Source organism: Leopardus geoffroyi, chromosome C3, assembly GCF_018350155.1.
Source record: "Leopardus geoffroyi isolate Oge1 chromosome C3, O.geoffroyi_Oge1_pat1.0, whole genome shotgun sequence".
Classification (NCBI taxonomy): domain Eukaryota; kingdom Metazoa; phylum Chordata; class Mammalia; order Carnivora; family Felidae; genus Leopardus; species Leopardus geoffroyi.
This window is the reverse complement of record NC_059338.1, coordinates 24,304,226-24,328,342: the sequence shown is the minus strand read 5'-3', so window position 1 is coordinate 24,328,342 and position 24,117 is coordinate 24,304,226. Positions and strand designations below refer to the sequence as shown.

The 24,117-nt window shown below is 33.4% G+C and overlaps 1 protein-coding gene across 12 annotated transcripts in view; it reads left to right on the top strand.

The window, feature by feature from the left end:
- The window catches only part of KCNT2 (potassium sodium-activated channel subfamily T member 2), a 363,773-nt gene that overhangs the window by 206,360 nt on the left and 133,296 nt on the right, over window positions 1-24,117 (top strand). For all 12 annotated transcript variants that reach the window (XR_006706948.1, XR_006706947.1, XM_045456156.1 and 9 more), the window contains one exon: window positions 19,754-19,862. Coding sequence is in view for 10 of the 12 variants with exons in the window: in XM_045456156.1 (XP_045312112.1) it covers window positions 19,754-19,862 (109 nt within the window). In the remaining 2 variants the exon portion in view is untranslated. The remainder of the gene's footprint in view (window positions 1-19,753; window positions 19,863-24,117) is intronic.

The window sequence follows — 24,117 nt, the reverse complement described above, 5'->3', positions numbered from 1 at the left end:
CAATGCCAACATTCTTTTACAATATCATTATTTTTAAAAGATTCTTCCTGGTGGATTATTTTTGTCAACCTCTGGAGAACAAAAGTCAAATGGTACTATAGCTTTGGTTGTGTTAAATCTCTTTTCCAGTGAGAAATATTTTTTATCAATACACTTCTTTTTTAAGAAGTGGCAGTTGGTACTGAAACATAGGAAGAAGTAATGGCAGTGTTCCATAGCTATGACTAATATAAAAATGTGGTTTTGTAACATCTTGTATTCTTTGTCAGCTTCTTGTAGGACTAGCAATTCTAGTAGAGTGCCTCCAAGGTCATATATGTGATCTGAAATCACCTAGAAAAAAGGACTCCACATTATTAAGCCCTTCACAGATTTTCTCCTCCGTGGCAAAACCATGATGAAAAAGGAAAACATTATAATAGTTCAGCTTTCAGACATGTTTTTGTAGATTTTAATCAGAATAAAACCAAGCCCATATCTCTTTCTTCACTCTGTATTCCAAAAATCATTAAAAAAGAAAACATGAAACAAGACAAACATAAGAAAAAAATGTGGTATACTAGGAAAAGAACTGCTTTATTGAAAATCCTTGAATGAACTTAAAGAATAAACTATGCTGTCCAATTATTTGAATCTAAAAGAAGTTTGCTATTTGTCTCCTAGACAGATGAAATTACTCAGAAAATCAGTGGGAGGTGAATTCCTGTTATATGAGTAAATTCATTGCTAAATTTACGCTGCCTCTATCTTCACCCCCCAAATAAAGGGTTATGTCACCTGTGAGTGAATATTCAATTCCCTTTCTTTTGTCAACAAACTTCAACATTCTGCGTCCTTGAAAATTTTCTATGTCATTTTAACAGAATGTAAGAAGACCTAAAAATTAAATTGGTAAATTTTCACCTATAGATAGGCGTGAGGAATGTTAATAAATTTGTAGGAGTAGAAAATGTAAAAGAGTAAAGAACATAAAAATCAATTTGTAGGTTGTGAATTTTCTATATATTTTATTTTCCATGCTTTGACTGTGATATTTCATAAGTAAGAGAATTTGAGTTAAAGTACATGAATGAAAGGCAGAATCGTACCTCAAGAGTAAAGTGTTGACTGAATGAAATTCTCTCTACTTCACAGCTTAAACATGCCTAGAAGAATGATTCATTATACTAGAACAGTAGGAGTTAGTTCTGGGAATTAAAAAAAAAAAAGATTTCAATTGCAATACAAGTTAAAAGTATAGACAAAAATATTTTTAACAATACCATTGACAATATTGTAGAAACTTACATCTTTCTTATAGTAGGTAGTTGTGGCTATCATTATAAAAGCAATATTGTTTACAGTATGTACATATGTGCACATGTCCGTGCCCACACAAACACAGATCTTGAAGAAATAATTTGACTAAAAACTGAAGGTCTTATCTCAATTTAGTCACCATTAATTTTTTTGCTGAAACACCAGACATTCCAATGCCTCACTTTTTTCTACCCAAAAAAGAGAGTAGAAAAATATTTCCAAGTAATATAAATATTGGAAATTATCTCAGCTGTTTCTAAATAACATATGTAAGTGCAATGCTTGACTTTCACCAAATGGTAAGGTGTGAGTTTTTCATGCTGAATAATTTCTTCATTTCCCATATAACACCCACATAGATATCATTTTAAATTTCATTCTTACAACCTACTTAAGAACATAATGCTTTGAATTCCTATTTTTTTCAAAAGATAAGTTACCACAATTTTGAAAATTCTTCATTTTCAGGTGGAAATATTTTTTCTTTGATTTTGTATTATGATACAGATTATCAGAAGCCACTTAACCTAAGGTCTGTTCAAAACTAGCACAATTTGGAGAGTTTTTAAATTTTTTTCTTTCCTCACTATTTTTTACTTTGCAAAAAATCAAACATATACAGTATAAAATTATACAATGAAAACCTGTATTCCCTCCATTTACATTCAGCAATTAACATTTTCCCACATTAGCTTAATCTTCTCTCCCTACAGACACACACTCACACACACACACATAGATACGCACACAGATATGCACATATTTTTAACTTCAGCATGCTTTTCCTAAGAATGACATTCTGCCGTGTACCCACAATAACATTTTTACCTCTGAGAAGGTTAAATAATTTCATGGATCTGGTTCATGTTTAAATGTTGTCAGTTGTTCCCCAAATATCTTTTATAATTGTATGGTACTATTCAGTATTAAATCAATATTCCATTTTTTTATTGCATTTGCTTTTTAATTTTTTATTGAAATAATTAAATTTGGAAGATTAGTATATACAGTATAGAGCATTCCCATATACCCTTCATATCACACAGCTTCCTGGGATGTTAATTTCTTATATAATCATGGTACATTTAATCAAAGCTAAAAAATTAACATTGGTGTAAATTATTCCTTAAGTGAAATATTTTCTAGTATTTCATTCCTCTTAACAAAAATATCGGTAACTTATTTGCTGTACTTTTTTATAGTTTTTAAGATTTTAATTTGTGGGTCTATTAAATAACCAAACCAACTTTCCTGTTTGTTCTCTTTGACACTTGATTAAATTGCCATTGAACATTAGGTATTTCACGCCATTTTCTTGTGGGGCACTTAAAATTAAATGAACTTGAAGCATCTCTATATTTTTCTCCATTAATTTTCTTATAGTCTTATATTTCTCCAAGACTCAATTTCATGGTTCTGAAAGCCAGAGTAGCATATTTCTTCTTCTGTCTTTGGAAAGTGCCAGGCATTTTCTATCATATCCTAGATCTATGATTTTCAGTCTGTAATGTAGTTTCTTTCTTTTTTTTTTTTTAAATTTTTTTTTTCAACGTTTATTTATTTTTGGGACAGAGAGAGACAGAGCATGAACGGGGGAGGGGCAGAGAGAGAGGGAGACACAGAATCGGAAACAGGCTCCAGGCTCTGAGCCATCAGCCCAGAGCCTGACGCGGGGCTCAAACTCACGGATCGAGAGATCGTGACCTGGCTGAAGTCGGACGCTTAACCAACTGCACCACCCAGGCGCCCCTGTAATCTAGTTTCTTAATAACAATGATTTATAAAGAATAACAGGTATATCATCTTGCACCCACATTTACTCATTCAAACAATGTTACTAAGTCCTACTGTGAACAATTTGTTATTCTAGGTACTAGTAGTATGATGATAAATCAGATGGACTAGCTGTCTATTCCAATGGCCGGTTTTCTCATTTTCTTTACCTTTCACCCTTTTTATCAAGAATGAGCCAGTGTACTTTTACATTTTGCCCGAGAATACTACTCTAACAGAGCCTGTTCTTTCCACATAGAGCTTCAACTATGACCTTATGATCCTCCTCTCCTGCCCTTGCCACCCTCCATATATATCAAAACTCATGATTCCATTTCTGTTCTAGTCTTATCAGATTTTACTTGATGAGATTAGTCAATCTGATAGACCTATTTTAGGTAAAGTTTTTTATAATTTAATATAATACCCTCATCTCTGGAGTAATTATGTTTGTATTGAAAAGTCTCTTAAAATAAGACTTTTAACCCCCAAAGAATGAAATCCTAATATAAAGATGATGGCAAATATTATCACAGGATATTTATCTAATGTTGCCTCAAAACACGTATGATAGCATGCTGTGCACACACAAGCATGTGTTTGGGGATGGGTGGAGAGAGACTGTGAATTAGCCTTTACTAAAGAATTGGAATGTTGCAGGAGATTAATGAAAGTTATTGTTGAAGGTATAACATTTTAACTAGATAATAAAGTAACTCCAGGGGACTTGTGGAGTGCAGTGGACAGGACACAAAGGGTCTCATAGGGGTGATTATTTAGGAAGCTATTAGAATGTTCAGGTGAGAGAGACTGAGCGATTGAACCAGAGTAGTGATGATGGATGTGGAAAGTGAGAATGATTCATGAATCATTTCAGATATATTCTGTGGACCAGATCATCACTTAACTATGGGAGACAAAGATAGTGAGAAATCAGTTTATTTGATTTTTGCCACTCTCCTCTCTTTTTTGTATATCCTCCCGTTTAATATAAATTGTATTATAGCAGTTTATGAATTGATTTGTAGCTTGCTTCGATTTTCATTTAACTCCTGAGTAGGAGTTTCTTTTTTTTTTTTTTAAAGATTTTATTTTTGAGTAAGTCTCTACACCTAATGTGGGGCTTGAACTTACAACCCCAAGATGAAGAATTGCAAGCTCTACTGACTGAGCCAGCTAGGTGCCTCTAGCTAGAATAGGAGTTTCTTAAATGCTCTTCAGTGACGTGCACAGTGCTCGACTCATGGTATCTTATTATTACTAGCATATAGGCTATATTATAAGATTTAAAAACTTAAAAGATCCATTAAGAATGTTCAGAAGTAGTACTATAACTCAGTAAAATACAAATATGCAATAATATATAAAATAGTAAAAAGGAAAAAAAAATTGCAATCTCCCCCCCACCACCTTGTAGGGAAAAACCTGATTCTTTCCTACTGTGTTTTTTTTCCTGGTGAGACTGCTTCACTAATCACATAGGAACATCACTTCTGACTCTCTGGTTACCAAATATGTAGAGGTGTCTTCCCCACATCAAGCAGTTCTCTAGGATACCAGCTGAATGTCTTACAGTTCAACTCAAGTCTGACTCTACCCAGAGATAGCATCAGATCCCACACGGGAGGGCTCAGGGACTGCCCTTCCCCCACCCCTTTCAGAGGCCATTTGCATATCCAGGTTGTCACCTGTGCTTCTGCTGACCAACATTTGGCTATAGATTGCAAGTCCCAGCACCCCCTTCTTGGGTTTGATTGATTTACTAGAGTGGCTCAAAGAACTCAGGGAAATATTTACTCACATTTACCAGTTTAATAAAGGGCATGGTAAAGGATACAGAAAACAACCAGATGAAAAGATTCATAGGGTAGAGGTCTGGGAGGGTCCTTTGTGCAGGAGTTTCTGTCTTTATGGAGTTGGGGCATGTCACCTTCCCAGTGTATGTATGTACCAACCTGAAAGTTCACCTAAGCCCCTACTGTTGGGATTTTATGGATGCTTCCTCCTGTGGGCATGATCAATGATAACTCCATTTCCAGCCCCTATCCTCTCTCTGGAGGAGGGGAGAGGAGGAGCTGAATCTTCTAATCTTCTAATCATGATTTGGTCTTTCTGGGGACCAGCCCCCATCTAGGAGTTATCCAGAACACGTCCAAAGTTGCTTCATTAGAAGAAAAGAGGCTCCTGGCATTCTTACCATTTCACAATTTACAAGGGTTTTAGGAGACCTGTGTCAGGGAGTAAGTCAAAGACCAATATTAGAACAAAAGAAACTCCTAGGGCTCTTATCCCCCAAGAAATACAGCATTTCAGAAGCTCTGTTCCAGGAACTGTAGACAGATATCTATCTATCTATCTATCTATCTATCTATCTATCTATCATCTATCTATCTGTCTATCATCTATCATCTATCTATCTATCATCTATCTGTCTGTCTATCATCTATCTATATCTATATATCTGAAATATATATGTCTTTCAGATATGAAAGTAATGTTTCATCATATTATAGTAAAAAAAAAGTTGTGGAGGAGAAGAATGAATTAGAGTAAGAGCATCAGAAATATAAACAGATTCCTGTAATTTTTTCTGCATCATTTCATTTTTTTCCTTGAGCAGCATTTCATATTAAAATGTGTGTTCTTAGAATGCCGCACTAGAGGTAATTTTAGGAATTGCCTGATGGGGAGCACAGGTATGAGTTTATTTGTTTAAGTAGTAAAAGGATGCATAGATAGAAATCCAGAAAGGATAGAGACATCACTAACATCTGTTTACACAGTTACATGATTTCATAAGGAAGCAGAATGAGTTGCATACAACATTTAAGTAGAAGGACATTTATTAAATTTTATTATAAGGATAAATGTGGGAGGAAACAACAATGTCTAGCCATATAAGAATAGATACACAAGATACTTGGATGTGGTGTGTATATGTATTTTCCAACCAAAAGTCATTATTAGATTATATTAAAATGAAAGGCAATACAAATGAAATAAGTAAGATATGGAATTACTTAAAGTAAGGTAACAATTTTATTAATAAAATTCATGTTTAATGAATTGTATTTCATTTTTATATAGAAACATATTATTAGCTAGAAGGTGATTTTGCTGATAATGTTGTTTTTTAATTTGTTTATAGATTTTATGTTTTTACATTTTTTTCACACAAGGTCCAAATTATTAAGTGTAATTAATGCCATGAAAATATTTATAAATCGTTATATCTAAGCAGGGAACATGTTATTCACTTAATTACAACTATAAAAATTATGTTTGTATAGACTATAATAATTTGTTAATGTGAACTAAAATATCATTATTAGGTAGGTAAAAGATAATGTATATAAATTTATGAATCTGTGAAATCAGCATATTGTTATATTTTATAACCCATGACAAATGCCATGTAATATTTTAATATAATAATAACTTTCATTGGTGCCAAGTTCTCATTTAAGCCATCAAGCTATTTTGTAGCCCTATATTCATAGAGACAAAAACTGATGATCAGTCAGTACCTACTTCCTTCTTGAGAATGTTAACTTAGCTCCCAATGAAGGATGAAAAATAAGCAAAATTAAAAAGTGATAGCTGTTTTTAAAAATCACCAAGGTGAATGTCATGAGCTTAGATAAGTTATTTCCAACAATTTTTGGAAGTTTATGTGTTTGAAAATAAGAAAAAGAAATGTGTGATCTGTTGAAATTGTAGATTAGTAATTTTGATGAATTAGCTCCTCCTTGGATTGTGTATTCAATATTCTTTGTTTTTCAGCGTACTAAGACTCACTTTTGTCAAGAACTAAAATAATAAGTAAATAAATAAAATAATACATCCTCAGTTACCATAAGAGAAGTTTTCCTGGACGTGGGCGATAAGCTTAAGATGATTATCTAGTGTAATTTCTAAGGTGAATAGTATGTGTCCTTTTATGATTTTTAATATGCAGTGCCAATTTGCTCTTCAGAAATGTATAGCTTAATTTTGCAAAAGTAAGCAATATTCCTTTTAACTCTTGCCCGTTGGACAAAGGAAAAATAATATTGAAAAATAATATTAAGAGTTATCTTATTATTATTATAGTTACACTAATATTGGCAGCCAACATTTATATAATGCTTATTATGTGCAAGGACTACTGTTCTAAAACACTTTTTGTAGATGAAGTCAATTAGTTTTCATCACAACCTTATATTATAAAGTAATATGTTAGTTATCTATTGATGTGTAACAAGCCCAAAATTCTGTGGTATAAACAATAAACATTTATTATTTCACAGTTTCTGTGGGTCAAGAATTTGAGAGAAGTAATAATCAGGGTATTTATGATGTTGCAAAAGATGTCAGTTGGAACTACAGTTACCTGAAGGCTGGACCTGCACTGGGAGATCTGTTACCGGTGTGGTTCACTCTTTACTCACAAGTGCCAGTACTCACTTACTGGCAAGTTAGTGCTGGCTGTTGCAGGAGGCCTCAGTTCTTTACTTCTTGGACTTTTTCTAGGGGCTACTTGAGTGTCCTTACGATGTGGCAGGTGACTTCTCCCAGAAAACATTGACCTAAAAGGCAGCAAGGCAGAAGCCACAATATCTTTTATGACGTAGCTCTGGCTGTCCCACACTGTTATTTCCACGATATCCTATTGGTTACACAGATCAGCCCTATTCTGTGAATACCAGGATGGGAGAACCAGTAGTGGCTGTCCAGGGGGCTTGCTACCATAAGTAGATTTTATTGGTATAGTTCACTCTCGAACAACACGAATTTGAGCTGCACGGGTCCACTTATATGTGTATTTTTTTGTCCAGTAAATATAGGACAGTACTATAATTATATTTTCCTTATTTTCTCAATAACATTTTCTTTTCTCTAGCTTACTTTATTATACGAATACAGTATATAATACGTATATTATACAATTTCTGTGTTAATCCACTGGATGCTATTGGTAAGGCTTCTAGTCAATGGTAGACTATTGGTAGTTAAGTTTTAGGGTAGTCAGATATTACACGTGGATTTTCCGTTTATGCAGAGGTTGGTGCACCTAATCCTCATGTTGTTAAAGGAACAGTAGTATTCTTGTTTTACAGATGAGGAAATTGAGACACAAAGATATTAAGTAAAGTGCTGATGAAGCCATACTAAGTGGTGGAACTAAGCCTTCAATCCATGTTCTCTGTCTCCAAAATGTGTGCTATTAAGAGATATGTGATATTGCTGTTAATAGTTCATTTTAATTTTCAATTATTGATTACTGACAGAGCTGTTCATTCACATATATCTATTGTCCATTTAATTTGTATGTTCATTCATATGTAAAATATAGCCCCGATCTCTTACTTTCTATAGAGGTGACTATTTTTCTTAGTGAATTATAGAGGTTTTTCATACTCTTAAGTTATGAACACTTTGATTTTTTAAAAATTGCATTGTTTTTTTCAGTTTTCAAGTTGTCTTTGGATTATGTTTATGGTGCTTTTAACTAACAAAAGTTTTATCTCTTTTTGGCACTTTTGTGATTTTTGCCTCTAGATTGTCCATAGATTCATCATTTAATAGTTCAAATCAGTGTACTTTCCAGAAGTTACTTCCTTTTAGACAGAATTTGTAGCAACCTCTAGAATTGTCCCTTAAGGTCAAAAAGAGTGTGTGGAGAGTGAATGACTGAAATGTCCAATTTACTTTATTTCTTGGAATCCGTTGATATGAATATTATATTGAAGAATTGTGGGGGCTGTTTGGTGGAATTTTGGTGATATTGAGGCCAAGTAGGGAAGGACTCAGCTAGACAAAACATTTGGCTCAATTACCCATGAAATCAACCTCACTTTGCAATGAGGAATTCCTTTTAAGTTACATATGCCCCCAGTAAAACTCAAATTTCAATCTTCTTTTGTCCTTTACTTTTACTTTGTTTAGATTGTTAGATGACCATCTAGTTGACAGTAGCATCTATCTGTCTATCTATCTATCTATCTATCTATCTATCTATCTATCATCTCTCTCTCCCCCCCATATCTATCATCTGTCTCTCTATCTAATCTATCACCTATCATCTATCTTATCTATCTATCTATCTATCTATCTATCTGTCATCTTCTCTCTCCCCCCTCATATCTATCATCTATCTATCTAATCTATCACTTATCATCTATCTCTCTATCTAATCTATCTCTCTATCAATCTATCTATCATCTATCTATCTTCTATCTATCATCTACCTATCTATCATCTGTCATTTGATACAAACATTTTAGAGGAAAAGGGAAAGATTTGGTTATTATGGGAGACTGCCAAAAGGTGGGCAGTAGCCAATAAGTATGTACTAAATGCCTAATATAAGTGATGAAGTGAGAGCTTCTTCTGAAATTTTGTCCAGAGTAATGACACTAGCAAAAACAGCTGTCACAGATTACACATGACAACTATAAATATGGCTATGGGTCGTCATTTGCCTGGGAGGATCAGACAAATCATAGCATCTTCTTGTATTGTTAAAGGAAAGGTGTACACTCATATAAGCTCATATTTCCATTTATTCTCCATTTTTCTAAAACAAAAATATTTACTTGGTATAGAAATTTATAATTTACTGCATGGTGTCCTATGTTAGTTCAATCTGAAATTTGTATTTTTATAAGGTAGATGTAAATAACTATACCTATTTTTCTAATATGTTACTGAGCATAGTTGCCTAAAGACTACATGCTTAAAGGCATGAGATTCAGACTTGTATTTTGTGACTCCAAATCTAATGATCTTTAAATAGAGTACAGGACAACATTTGTAACATTTTTCTACTTTATCATGCACTTTTACAAGTGCTAAGATATTATATTTAATCTTCATAGAATTTAATCTTGATTCAGAAGATCCATTTTCCATTTAATTGGCAAGAATTCCTTGAGAGTTAGAGTGAAAGAGGTATGTAATGGAGTATTTACCTGGACTTGACATCATCGCAAATACTTCCAGTCTTATTTACACAATTCAAATCTCACAATACCCAGCCTCAATCTTCTGTGTTTCAATTTTGCTTATTCAACCATCCATTACTATCTAAACACACTCCTTCTGCCTCATTATGACTTTTGGTGCAGTGCTATTCAAAGTGTAGTCCAATGACAAGTTTTAGTCTACAGACTTTTGCTGGGCTACAAGTACATCAATTGAGAGTAAGCATTTAGAAACTTTGATAGCAATTTGACATCACTGTGACATCCAAGGGCATAATCAATGTGTTATCTCTTTGGAAAGTGAAAAGACTCACATCAGAATCATAGGTGAGTCACACATGGCATGAGTTCTATATCAGCCATGCACAATAGAAATGGATGGTGTCTGCAGTGGGTTGGAAATGAAGAAGAAAAAAAAATACTGGTTCTTCATCACAAATAGCTGAGGAGCATTGTTCTAATGCATCATCAATCTGGATTCTTCATGGGCCTCTCTTTCCTTTCTTCTCTTCTGCCCTCTTTAAACAACCTGAGCTCTGTGGGCTGTCATTTCAAACAAACTCATATCACTATAGTAATTTCCTTTATTTTTGAAAAGAAAGCATACACACAACAAGATCCTACATGGGTGGATCCTCTTTTTCCTGCTCCTTGGCTGAGCACTGCTGGGGAAAAAAAAATCACTTAGAGGGTCAGATTCGTGTCCTCGTAAACTCATTTGGACAGCTCAGAAGCCATCTTAACAGAGTGGAATTTTTTCTTATCAAAACACTCTTTTGCTCTTGCAGTTACAATTTCAAACTTTATCTCGTTTTTCCTAGTTTTCTGGAAACAATAAGTGAAAATTTCCTCAAGTTTTTGCTACCATATCTTCCAAATGTTACTTCATTTTCACTTATTACTCCCTGCCTTCCTTCTATTACAATACACTTCCCTTTAATCTGTATGCTGGATCTCATTGTCTCATAGTCTGTCAGCAACCTTGTAATATTTTCTCTCCTTAATCCTTAGACCTTTCTCTTTTTTTGTTAATTTAGTTTCCATAAAAGTTTATTCTCCTACCTCTGATTTTATTTTTAAGAAAATTACCTCTGTCCACTTTCTTCACCATTCAACTAACTTATTCTTAATTTACCCTTAAAATCTTAGTTTATTTTTTAAATTCTTTAAAGTTTATTTATTTGTTATTTTTGAGAGAGAGTCAGCAGGGGAGAGGAGGGGAGAGAGGGAAAGAGAGAGAATCTGAAGTAGACCGCACTCTATCAGTGCAAAGCCCGATGGTGGGGCTTGAACTCACAAACGGTGAGATCATGACCTGAGCTGAAAGCAAGAGTTGGATGCCCCAAAATCTTAGTTTAAACATCACTTCCTTGGGGATGCTTTTGTTGATTTGCCCCAGGGCAGGAAAGGTGTCCTTTTGTATCCCCTTATAGCACCTGCATTCATTCATTCATTCATTCATTCATTCATTCATTCATTTATTGTAACAGTTATCACAGTATAAAGGTATATTTGCTACTAATGAATATAGAAATCTTTCAAAATCCCTTTGTATCAGTGACTCAAATCATTTTAGTCCAGCTGTGATTTTAGTGTGTGTAATTACGAAGTGGTGAAATTGTTTTCAAGGTCAAATTTGACTTCATTCCTTCCAAACTCCTTCATGAAATGGTGGGTTTCGAGGAACATAGTGGTTGTATTTTTTTCAGTCATCAGTTTAATTTAGTGGCTGTTTGAGCCATTTGTCCCTCTGATAGCAAGCAGCAATCTTTAATGTGAGTTCAGGAGAAGGAAAAACCACTTGAATATATCACTTATTTTAATGTGTTTGGTAAATGAATTTTAAAGTTGTATAATTTTTGTGGAGTTTTCATAGGTAGTTTGAATTTAAATTAATAATGAGTTTAGGCAAGTTACTTTACCTCTGAACATCTGATTCTTTATCTGAAAGTGGTTTAACAGAATATACATTATAGAGCTTTTGTGAGGTTTAGTAAAATATATACACATACACACATATATAAACACATACATACGTACATAAAAACTGAAATGCTGGTTGGTATTGTTATTACTATTAAGATGATTAAATGACTATATCATTAACCCTCATGACATCAATAACTATCATGAGCTAGTGAGGAAAGAATACTTTTGGCTAGAACATAAAGAAATAAGGATTCTGAGGACAATAATTTTTCAAAAACGATTAACTTCTGTTTTCTGACATGTGTAAAAGAAAGAGAGGTTAATAGAATTAAACTTTTGCACTAGAGTACAGGAAACTTGATTCTCCTTTTGAACATTTAATTAGTATGATACTTTAAAATTGCAGCATTGAAATAATGCAGGGATTCAAGCAATAAGAAAATCAGGCAAGCTTTTTATACTCTTTATTATTGAGGTGAAATAAATCTGTTTTATAGAATATTGCCAATCTCAGATGGAGTTGAATCCTATATATTTAATATGCATTCTTATATTTAGATCTTGTAAAACTAAATGACTTTTAAAGGTTTACTTAAATCTATTCTTAGCCAGTTAGTGGTTGCATGGCTCACAATCCTGGAATTGGCAAAAGTCTCTGATGTGTGCTCATGCATGTGTGTATATATATATGTGCACACACACACACACATTCATCAATTGGTTATTTTATTGATTAAAGTGACAAAATCAAAATAAAGCTCAATTGTTAGAGATTATCCATTCTCTTCTAAGAAGAAAAAGCAATTTTCATAGCAATCGACCCACTCATGCTTATAAACAGTATAATAAGCAAAGGATATGTGAGAGTTTTTTATAACACAATTTGTTCAGTCCATGCAATAAACTTTTCCCCTTAAAATAAAAGCAAATAACATTCAATTTTTCAAGTTTATCCTGTTTTGTGTTTCTGTTTAAAAGCTCTTTTCCAAAGGATATTTGATTTCTGTAAATCACAACCCTGCCTTGGTTTAGTGCACTTTCCACTGTTGTTACTGCTTTCCAAAGACCTGTTACCTAGCAACTGCATGGAAGAAGCTTCTAGTATTTTAAATCATACAAGAGCTCAGAAAATACTGAGGCAGACTTTTAAAAAAAGATTCTGACTTGTTAAAATGTAATTAACAATTTTATTTTCCATAAAGTAAAAGGGACTTGAAAATAGATTTGCTTCATATGTATCTATTAATTTGTATATTTAGTTATAATGGCTTATCTAAAAGCCTTTGAATTTTTTAAAATAATAAACATCACAATAAAAAAGAAACCAAACATTTCACATAATCCTATTTTAAAAATCATAGTCCTTGAAAACTTTCCCACTCCTTGAGGTAGTTAGTATTAACAGGTTGGTTCCTGTTCTTACAATTTTTTGTGTTTATTCAGACATATATGTGAACATATGAACATACATGCAGAAGTCAGCATTTTTATAAGACTAGGATCATGTTTTAATTCTATAACAATAAATTTATGTTATATTGTTTGGCTACTTAAATTTTTTAAATATATTATTGGCATTATTTCAAGACAGTTTATTGAAATCTTTGTTTTTAATACGCATGATTGCAATGATACATAGTACTTGTTTAGAATTTAGATCAGCATTTCATAGTCATTGTTTACTTTTCTCAGAAAATATGAGGGGTGCCTGAGTGGTTCATTCAGTTAAGTGTCCAATTCTTGGTTTCAGCTCGGGTCATGATTTCGCAGTTTGTGGGTTCGAGCCCCATGTCAGGCTCTGTGCTGGCAGTGCTCAATCTGCTTGGGATTCTCCCTCTTTACCTCTCTCTCCATCCTTCCTGTGCTCTCTCTCTCTCTTTCTCTCTCTCTCTCCCTCTCCCAAAATAAATAAATGAACTTAAAAACAATTCTATGAGGCATATTCTATTATTATTCACATTTAAAAATAAAGCAGATTAGGCTCAGAGGGATCAGTGTTTGTCCATGGCTTGGCCCACTTAGTGGTGGTGACACCACTTGATCTCATGTGCTTATGCTTTAACAGCAAGCCACGGACAAGAAAGATCTAAAGTAAATACACAGAAACTTCAAAAGGTTGAGAATATATGAGATGCACATAATTTTGAAATTCCCTCCCTTTCTTCAGCAAGGGAGGGAAACGAGAAGCCATAAAGAAAAATGGACAGATATTATCATTGCTAAGGAGTTATCTCTGTCTACATAATCAAAACTGGGCTTTTGCCATATATGTGGTCTCACCAACAAGAAGGAAGGAGTTTAGGAAAAGTGGTTTTGCCCACAAAAAAACAATACAGAATTTGGACAAACTTAGTCATGTGACCATATCTAACGAATGGGAAGCTGGACAATGTAATTTTTACCTGGGCAGCCATGCACCCAGCTAAAATTTGGGGATGAGTGAGAGGAAATAAGAACTTCTATTACTGAAAGCAAGAAGGAGAGAATGAATATGGGTGACAGCAGTTGCAGCCACAGTTCAAATCCTTATTCATCTAAGCATTTGTGTACAATATTTCCCTTTACATTAAGATACTCATCCATTAACACGCACACGAATAAATTAGTTAGCTGCCTCCACCCCCATCCCATATGAATATAAAATAGTGAAACAAGATAATTGTAATAAAATATTGGTGTTTGGAAAAAAGAACCAGAGATACACAACAGTTATTGGCCCATAGCAATGATGAAATCCTGCGGGACATGAATGGCAGAGACCTTGCAGTAAATTCCTTATCAGATACTCATTCTGCTCTTAGAGAATAACTCTTTTGTCTATTCATAACCATGTCTCCTTGTGCACTATTCTCTGTGGCCTTAGAGGAAGTTCAAATTGGAGCAGATTTCTTTCATTCCTTTCCCTGTGTCAGTAATTGTTTTCAAAGTTCTTCTCCAAGAACTCTCTTAAACCTGCCTTATACTGGCTTTTGTTGTCCTGTTCATGTCTCCTTTTTGATTATAATGGCAGCTACTTTGGCATCACTTGAAACAATAAGTTTGAGTGAGAAGGCTGCACTTTAATCTGATTCTTGCCACAGATCTGGCTTTATTGGTTTTGGAGAAATGTTAATGGAAGGCCTCTGATGAAGACGCTGGAAGAGTATCATCTGCTATTTAGGGTGCAATTCACTTTTTGGTTCTGCAACTGTCCAGATTCTTGGACTCTTGATTTGGCTTTCTGGCTTTAAGCAAACAGTGCCCTACTTAAGAGAGCTTTATTCCTTTTTCTCTCTGCTTGCAAAGTGATCAGTTCTTACCTGAGGTCATCTTTCTATATGTGACTAAAGTCAGCAAAGTGCTACCACCACTCATTAGTGTTCTTATCCTTTCCAAACATGTTTCTAGACATGTTTCCATAGATATGTTGTTTCTGCAGATAGAGTGGAAAATGGATAATAAGGAAAAGTAGCACTTCTGTTACAGGCATAATTCTACCTTATACATTTCAGTAGTACTTACATTTTATGTAACTTTGTCTTACATTTGTAATTATAAAATTATTTGATAAAAACTGGCAGTTTGTGACTTGAAATATCCCAAAAAGGAAATACTAGTAGCTGATAAAACAATTGAGCTCAAAAACGCTCATTCTCCATGTTCACTCTCATTCTTTTCCAAACTGCTTGGTCATAATATTCAATGATACTGGTAGCCATGAAAGTGATTCTCTCAATGCCCTAGACTGGTGTACCTATAATTTCCCTATTATATATGTTCTTGTTCACCATCCTAACTCAGCATCCACATCCGGAAACACACTCTACAGATCATGTTATTACCTGTTCATGTGACGCCCCACCCCCCCAATCTCTCTTCTTTGACCGCTGCCACTTATCATTCCAGTTCACATCCTCTAATCGGGAACTCCAGCTAACTCTTCACTACACTGGGAATGACGTTCATTGTTTCTACCAAATGTTTACTATTAGTTACAACTGCAGATCCTGCCTTCTGTTCTTAACCTGTATGAATTCCATAGCACACCATTATAATCCATTATTATAATTCATCCTCTGTTCATTGAACTTCTGTACATAAGTTAGACTTGTTTGTCAGAAGTTAACAGTGGTGAATTCTTTTTGATAGAAGACGGTGTTTACTTCCACACATTTGAATGTGGCCAGAGGAAACAAAACAAACGAAAGACAATCTGCAGACTATTCCCACTTTACATTGATCATCCCTGATTTCTTAAACAACTATGCTGTATTTTCTTCTTTCACTTCCATCCTCTTACTGAATCATCATTTCCACCTATTCCACCAAGAAAATAGAAACGTAAGAAGAAAAACAAAATTTTCATAAACTTCCACCTACACATCTACCTACCAACCTGTATGTACACACATATGACCTTCCTTCTTTCCTGTTATTATAGATGACCAGTTTTAGCAACAATGAGACAGAGAAGGGTCATAAAAAGATGGTATAGTATGTTAGTAAGATTACCCAAATTCTGGCACTCTATGATGTCATTTTAAAGAATTTGAAATATATCCTATAAGTGTTAGGATTCAAGAATGGTCATTAAACCATTGGCTAATCAAACAGCCCTATCCAGTCATTGGTGATAATGGAAATGTTCTGTATTTGCAATGTCTGATACTGTAGGCAGTAGCCACAGATGTTATTGAGCAATTTATTGCTATTGAAATATGGCTAGTACGATGGAGAAACTGAACTTCTGTTTGTATTTTGTTCTAATTTATTTAAATTTACATACCCATATATGGCAGTGGCAACTCTCATTAGACAGCACAGTTTTACAAGGGTAATAGGTGGAATGCTGAAGAGTTGGAAGACAAGAAGAGCAATTAAGAAGTTATTGTTGCATTTGTCTAGGTGAAAGATAATCAGTGTTTGAATAATGATTCAGGATCCCTTAGTGTAGTTCTAAAATCCAGAAAATTCTAGGGGAAAAAAAAGCATTTCTGTTGTTAGTGAGATCTGACCTGACCTGAAATTATATGGTGGCAATTCCAACACTGAATTTTATTTTTAGATGTTGACACATTTAACTGCAGAAATAATATTTTAAAGCATAGGTTGCTTCCTAGATGTATTACATTAGGTAAGGTAGATGAGGCTGATTGCCTTTCTAAAATCTAAAAAATAATAATAAAATAAAAAAAATAATTCCAAGAGTGGATATCTGGCCCTTAAGAATTATGGATAAGGATTGGAAGCCTGTAGCAAGTCAGGAGAATGGAATGGATAGAGACGGCTTTAGTGATATCAGTAAACCTTGGCTGTCATATGACATTGGGAAGTGAGGGTCAAAGTAGCAGGAAAGAATCAGTTTCTCAGTTCAGGTTAGGGGACAGTGATTAGTATTTTAAAAATGTCTCAGAAGGAGTCATATATTTGAACTTAAGAGGAGAGGTCTAAAGATATATTCACTTCTGTTTTACAGAGTGGGCTTCAGTTTTCTGTAATTTATGCAAAAGAATATACCTAGTTGAATATTCTATCATATTTCCCTGTGTTGATCAGCCATATTGACTAAATCAATTTCTGTTTTATGAAAAGAATACTGACTTTTTCTTTTTATCTAACAAGGAATCCCATGATAATTATATACTGACTCATTTGTCTAAGACAGTGGTTTTCAACCAATGGCATTTCAACCAGTGCCTCCTTTATACAGTAAATATTTTGTAACACTTCCTTTACTACCCTGGAATGAAATTTAGAGTAAATATAAGTATCTATATAAACACATTTAAAATAATAAATATATTAATCATAATTTGAAGGAGAAACAAAGGGGAATAATAATGTATTTCAATACGTAAATATGCAGGTGTGAATACTCAAGAAAGCACAATGGAAAGGAGAGATACTTGCACCATTAAGTATGTGCCAGCTACTGACATTGCTAATATTAGTAATTAAACATCTTAAATTTGTATAAATGACATACAATGCCAAACAGAATAAAATATATTTTCTCCTAATTTACACAGTATTTGTGTTCCTAGATAATTTAGTATACAGTTTTGCCCCTTGAACAACATGGGTGTTGTTGCGCCAACCCCTTACTGCCCTCTCCCGTCCCCCGCCACATGCCTGGCCCTGCCCTGCACAGTCAGCTTTTGATTCCTCCAAAACTTTAATAGCCTACCATTGGCCAGAAGCCTTACCAATAACATAAATAGTTGATTAATGCATATTTTGTATGTTATGTGCATTATGTACTATATAATTACAATAAAGTAAGCTAGTGAAAAGAAAATGTTAAGAAAGTCATAGGTAAGAGAAAATACATTTATAGTATTGTACAATATTTACTGAAAAAAATTTGTGTAAGTGGACCTGTGCAATTCAAACCTGTATTGTTCAAGATCTATGTCTACTAAAACAGTTCCAAACATACTCTGTATTTATGTGCAAAGTTATCTCCAGTAATGTGCGCTTTGCTGATGGGGTAATAGACACTGTAAAAGCAGTAAAGAAAAAAGAGAGAGGCAGAAACATTGTTAGCAGATGCTTGATTTTTCTTTTTTTTTTTTTTTGATGTTGAGTAAATCCTGAGATGTAACTGTAGCAGTTTCTTCCATAAAATGTAAAAGAAAAAGTAAATAAATAAGGAAATGAAGGAAAAAGAAAAAAATAATGGGCTCTTTCATATGGTAACTCATGAAACCAGGAGTAAGTTTATTATTTATCTGTCCAGGGCATTTGCTGCACCATTTCCCAAGTAATTTTTTATGTTTCTTCATCAATGGTGTTGGGTATGTGTTCATTGTATAGATATCTGACTCATCTACAAATTCAACCTTCTGTTTCTTAATTTAGCTAAAACTATTTTCTAAGAATATTTATTATCTTAGAACTTTACACATTGTCTTTACTTCTAATGCCAGCTCTAATTGTTTACTTGGGAAGGGAAGGTTTTTTCCCCAAAGTAAACAATACCTTGATCACTTCTCTCAAATATGACTTCTGTGGAAAATTGCATATCTGGCATCTGAGCCTTCCTCGCTCTATGAAAGTAAGGGACGTGGGCTGAGTACCACCCCCGCCTTAATGTGGCCTGTACCCTCTCATGTACCACCATATTTGGCACTCTATTGTTTTTATGTAACTGAACTTCAATTGTTATTTTTTATGTTTCCTGATTGGACCCTATCATCTTTTGAGTTTATGACCGTAGGTCTTGAGGTCAAAGTACAATTAAACTTAAATTTATTTTAGCATTAATCTCTATTGCTTGATATTATAGTTGTTTTGATTGTACAAAATCTATTCCTATGTTATGTATATGTTATCTACCATGTCATTTAGTAATTCTGTGTGCTGTGTGACTATGAATTTGATAAATTGATAATGCTTTAAATCAATACTAATACATTTTTACCATAGAATTTTTATCAGAATTAAAGGAAACTTTATACGGTCCCTGATTTATTTTCCAGACTGTACCTCAAATCTATCTGCCTCTCATCTGCTTGTCCAGAAGAGGCATAGGAAAAGTAAGCATTTTGCCAAAGGCTGCCTATTTCACTAATGACAGAACTGGGGCTAGAATCCCCTTCCCTCTTGATCACTGAACTCATAATCTAGTACTCTCTCTTTTGAAACATTTTTTCCTGGGGAAAATTGCACACGTAAAAGCATCTCTAAGACAAGTGTCTTTGTGTTGAAACTTTTGTAATTTTATTTATTGTTTTATTTTAATATTATTTAAAAATACTACTATCCCAAGGTAAATTATTCTTATTTACCTATTTTATTTCAAACAGATCATGTTGTTTGTGAAGAAGAGTTTAAATACGCCATGTTAGCTTTAAACTGTATTTGCCCAGCAACATCTACACTTATTACACTTCTGGTTCATACCTCTAGAGGGCAGTAAGTATATTTTTTCTTTAAGATAATGCATTTTAAATTATAAAAAAAATAATATAAGTGTAGTTATGTGATTTAGAGGTACAGTAAGCCAAGATATACAGCTAGATATGTACTAACACTTGTATTTGTGTGAATTATCTTCATATGACAGACAGATGGATAGATAGATAGATGGATAGACAGACAAATACAGACCTGTGAAGGGGAAGACCAAGACATAGAAAATTGACAGAGATTTGCTGTTTTTTTTCTAATGAATCTTGAGATAATTTGTTTCATTTTAAATTCTAAGTGTCTACATCATTTGTTAAGTCTAGGATTAGGGCACTGTTTCTATTTTTGAGATACTTAGGAAATAAAATTTTTAGAAATGAGATGATGAGAATCATTAGTATGAGATCTGAAAGCTATTTTCTTTTCTATTCCTAAGGTAAGTTCTTATTTCAAAGCTACATGTACATAATTGACATCAAAATTAAATTTTTATAATTATTATAGAATAACAAAGTATTTGATAAAACTAACAAATGTAGTATAAAAGAAATCACTTTTCATATGCATTTTGAGGTAGATGATGGAGAGTCATATCATCAGACCAATTTGTTCTATGATAGAGTTTGTATTTGACTCAGATGATCAAGGAAAGTATAATCAGTGAGTACAGTCCCCACTCTTATTTGAAGAGACAACGTTGCATTGCATTTCATACCTTTTCCTATTCTTTATTTGGTATTTTTGACAAAATGTTGATTTTATAGGAAAATTTTACTGTGGTGCTTGTGATTGTGATTATTTAAATTTAGTAAGTTAATTGATATTTAAGTGAAGTGCCAAGTCAAATAAATCAAGAAAAAAGGAAAATTCTTTTTTGGGATTTAATACCAGGTGGAGTAAGTTGCTAATTGGAAATAGCAAATGCCCTGCAATATGTCCAGGTAGATTTTACTCTCTTACCTCTAATTACGTCTCTGCTCTACTGAGATAGTAAGATTGTCCAAGGATTAATTAATTTTCTTAAAGTTCGAAATGAAAATATTTCTATTCTGTGCATTTGTAAGCCTTTAATTTGTGCAGTGGAAAGATGCAACAGGGTCATGAATGAATTGTTTTTCTTTGAAGAAAGTATGCAGCATTTTGATGAAATTAAACACTGAAACTATTTTAACACCAATGAATGGAACATTCACAGAACTCATCACATGGGCTCATTATTTTGCCATACCCTTTTTGTCATAGAATCATACAACTTTAGAACTGAATATCTAGTCTCACTTTATCGTTGTAGAAAGGATAAAATGTGCCCATCAACACTAACATACATCATTACTCATAGACTGGTTGAATTACGCTGTTCAAGTCACAGTAAATACTATTTATTGGCACATACACTATTGCCCTAGTGAACAAATGCACTTGATATAAGCTAAAAAAGAATTTTAGTGACCCTTAAAATAGGACTTTTCCCAATATACTTTAATGAATTTTGTCTTATTAAAAAAGAATGTTGTTGAAGACCTTGTTACCACATAATTAAGGATTGTCCATGAATAAAATTGACCAGCAAAATTATGTCACAATAAATGTGATAGTCCACCAGCATAATTTTCTTCATAGCAACTTTATTGAGACATAATTCACACGTCATAGAATTCAACTGTCTACAATGTACAATTTAATGTCTTAGTGTATTCACAGAATTGTGCAAACGTCACCGCTATCTAACTCCTGAATCTTTTCATCACCCCATAAAGACATGTTCTATCTTTTAGTAGTCACTCACATTTTCCCACAACCCTTTCATCCCCACACAATCACTAGTCTACCCTGTCACCATAGGTTTTCCTATTGTGGACATTGCATATTGCATATAAATGGAATCATACAATATGCGCTTGGTTTTTTGTTTTGTTTTGTGTTGTGTTTTTGGAATGGCTTCTTTCACTTGACATAATGTTTTTAAGGTTCATCTGTGTTGTAATATGCATCAGTACTTCATTCCTTTGTACAACTGAATAATATTTCATTATTTGGATATATCATATTTATTTTTTATTCATCAGCTGATGGATATTTGGGCTGTTTCCAGCATTGTAAATAAAAATGCTTTTAACATGCATGAAAAGATTTTTATGTGGACATATACTTTCACTGCTTTTGTTTATACTGCAGAGTTACATGGTAACTCTGTTTAGGAACTGCCAGAATGTTTTCCCAGGAGACTTTAACATTTTGCATTCCCACCAGCGAGGTAGCAGGGGTCCAATTTTTTTTTTTTTTTCACAATCTCAGCAACACTTGTTGTGGTCCAATTTTTGATTATAACCATCCTAGTGGATGCAAAATAGTGTCTCACTATGGTTTTGATTTGAATTTCATTCATGGCTAATATCCTTGAACATTATTTCATCTGTTTATTGGACATTTGTATATCTTCTTTGAAGAAAAGCCTACTTAGGACCTTTGCCAATTTTTAAAAATTGGGTTATTTGTCTTTGATTATTGGGTAGTAAGAGCTTTTGTATTTTCTAAATTCAAGTACCTAAATCAGATATATACCATCACTTGAACATATATAATCATCCAAACAAATCACTCAGTTTAACATATCTAATATATTTTATTACATGTATTGTTTGACCAAGTATTTGTATTGTCTTTTGTATTATGCATTAACTGAAGATATAGGCAAGATTCACCTATTAACAGAACATGTTTGAAATTTTGCCCTTAAGCATCAGCAGAAATTAGAGAGTTCAAATATACGGAATTCATAATAAGAGAACAGACTTGGGAGGTGAATTAAGTAGTATAACAGGGAAAATGTTGAATAGTCTAAGAAATGTTTTATGCAAGGATTATCAAACCCTTAATTGAAAACAAAGATTACAATTAATGCTCAATTTCTCCACTTTAAAAAGGAGAGATATTGCTACTAAAACTTCATTTTATAATAAATGGTGATTTTGACTACAAATAGTTGATATTCACAAGCTGTTGTGTACTATATTAGTTGGTAAGAAGTGAAAAGAGAAATTTATACTTTAGGATCCAACAAGCTGAGAAGTAAATATAATATAAAACATGAAATGGTCTAATTTAAAAATGCATCTTTAAATAAAGTGTTATATAGATTATAGTATTGAGAGAAAATAATAAATATGAATTCTGAAACAAATGAGATAAATCAAGAGTTGAGATCAAAGATCAGCTCTTTCATGACAGACCTGCCTTAGTTCACAGTGATAATGGAGTTCCTAATTCAGCTCTAGAGATAGACTCACCCACTCAAACACCTTTGTCCTCTTCTTAGTTCTCTTCTAGCCAGTGGAAATGGGGACAAACATGGAAGTCACATATTAAGGATGAATTGCTTACCTCTGGACTTTCATAGAAAAGGAATATTAATTTTAAAAAATTCTATCTTATATTTTGGAGTCTCTACAGCAACTTAGCCAATACCCTGACTAATATAGCTCCCATGGCTATTAGCACTCTTAATGATCTTACGTTCTTTCTTCTTGTATATTAATATATTCATTCCAGTTCTAGTTGATGTGTAAGTCATAAAGTAACTTGTAGATGACTTCAAATAAGTGGTTTCATTTTATTCATTGAGAGTTTCCTCTGTATTTTGGCACTTCATTATTTTCCCCCCTCAGTTCATTTGCATTTGAGTGTTCAGTGCAGTTGGCAGTGGTATTCCTTATTCTTGATTAAGTTAACATTTTTATTTATTCAGCAGTCTTACCAGGAAGATGAACGTAAGTTTATTCTTTGGACAGAAATTACTGTAGGCTGTTGGACATTGACCATGATGGTTTTAAGCAAGGAAACACTGATATCAGGCCAGTTGATAGATATTCATCTGACCCATCTTGATGACATTTCATCCTTGTCAAATTGAAATTTTTCTTTTCTTTTCAATTTATTTTCATTCAAATAATATTTCATTATTCCGTTGAAGAGGTTGAATTTTTGGCCTCAGTGATAATCAATGGGAAAGAAAGAGAGAATTGCTAAGAAAAATACTGCAAAGTTAGAATTTACAGAACTTGGCTACTGAATAGATATGAATGTAGGAAAAAGGAAAGAAAAAGAAAAATCTCTAGACGTGTGTCTAGATGTAGAGAACTATAAAACATGTGGTTTGATAGAAGAAAAAGGAGTTTAATATGAATATATTTGCCTCCTAAACAGATATACTTAGTGGTGGTAATTACTGCTTCTCTTGGTTCCTGAGGTGGGGTCAGTGCTA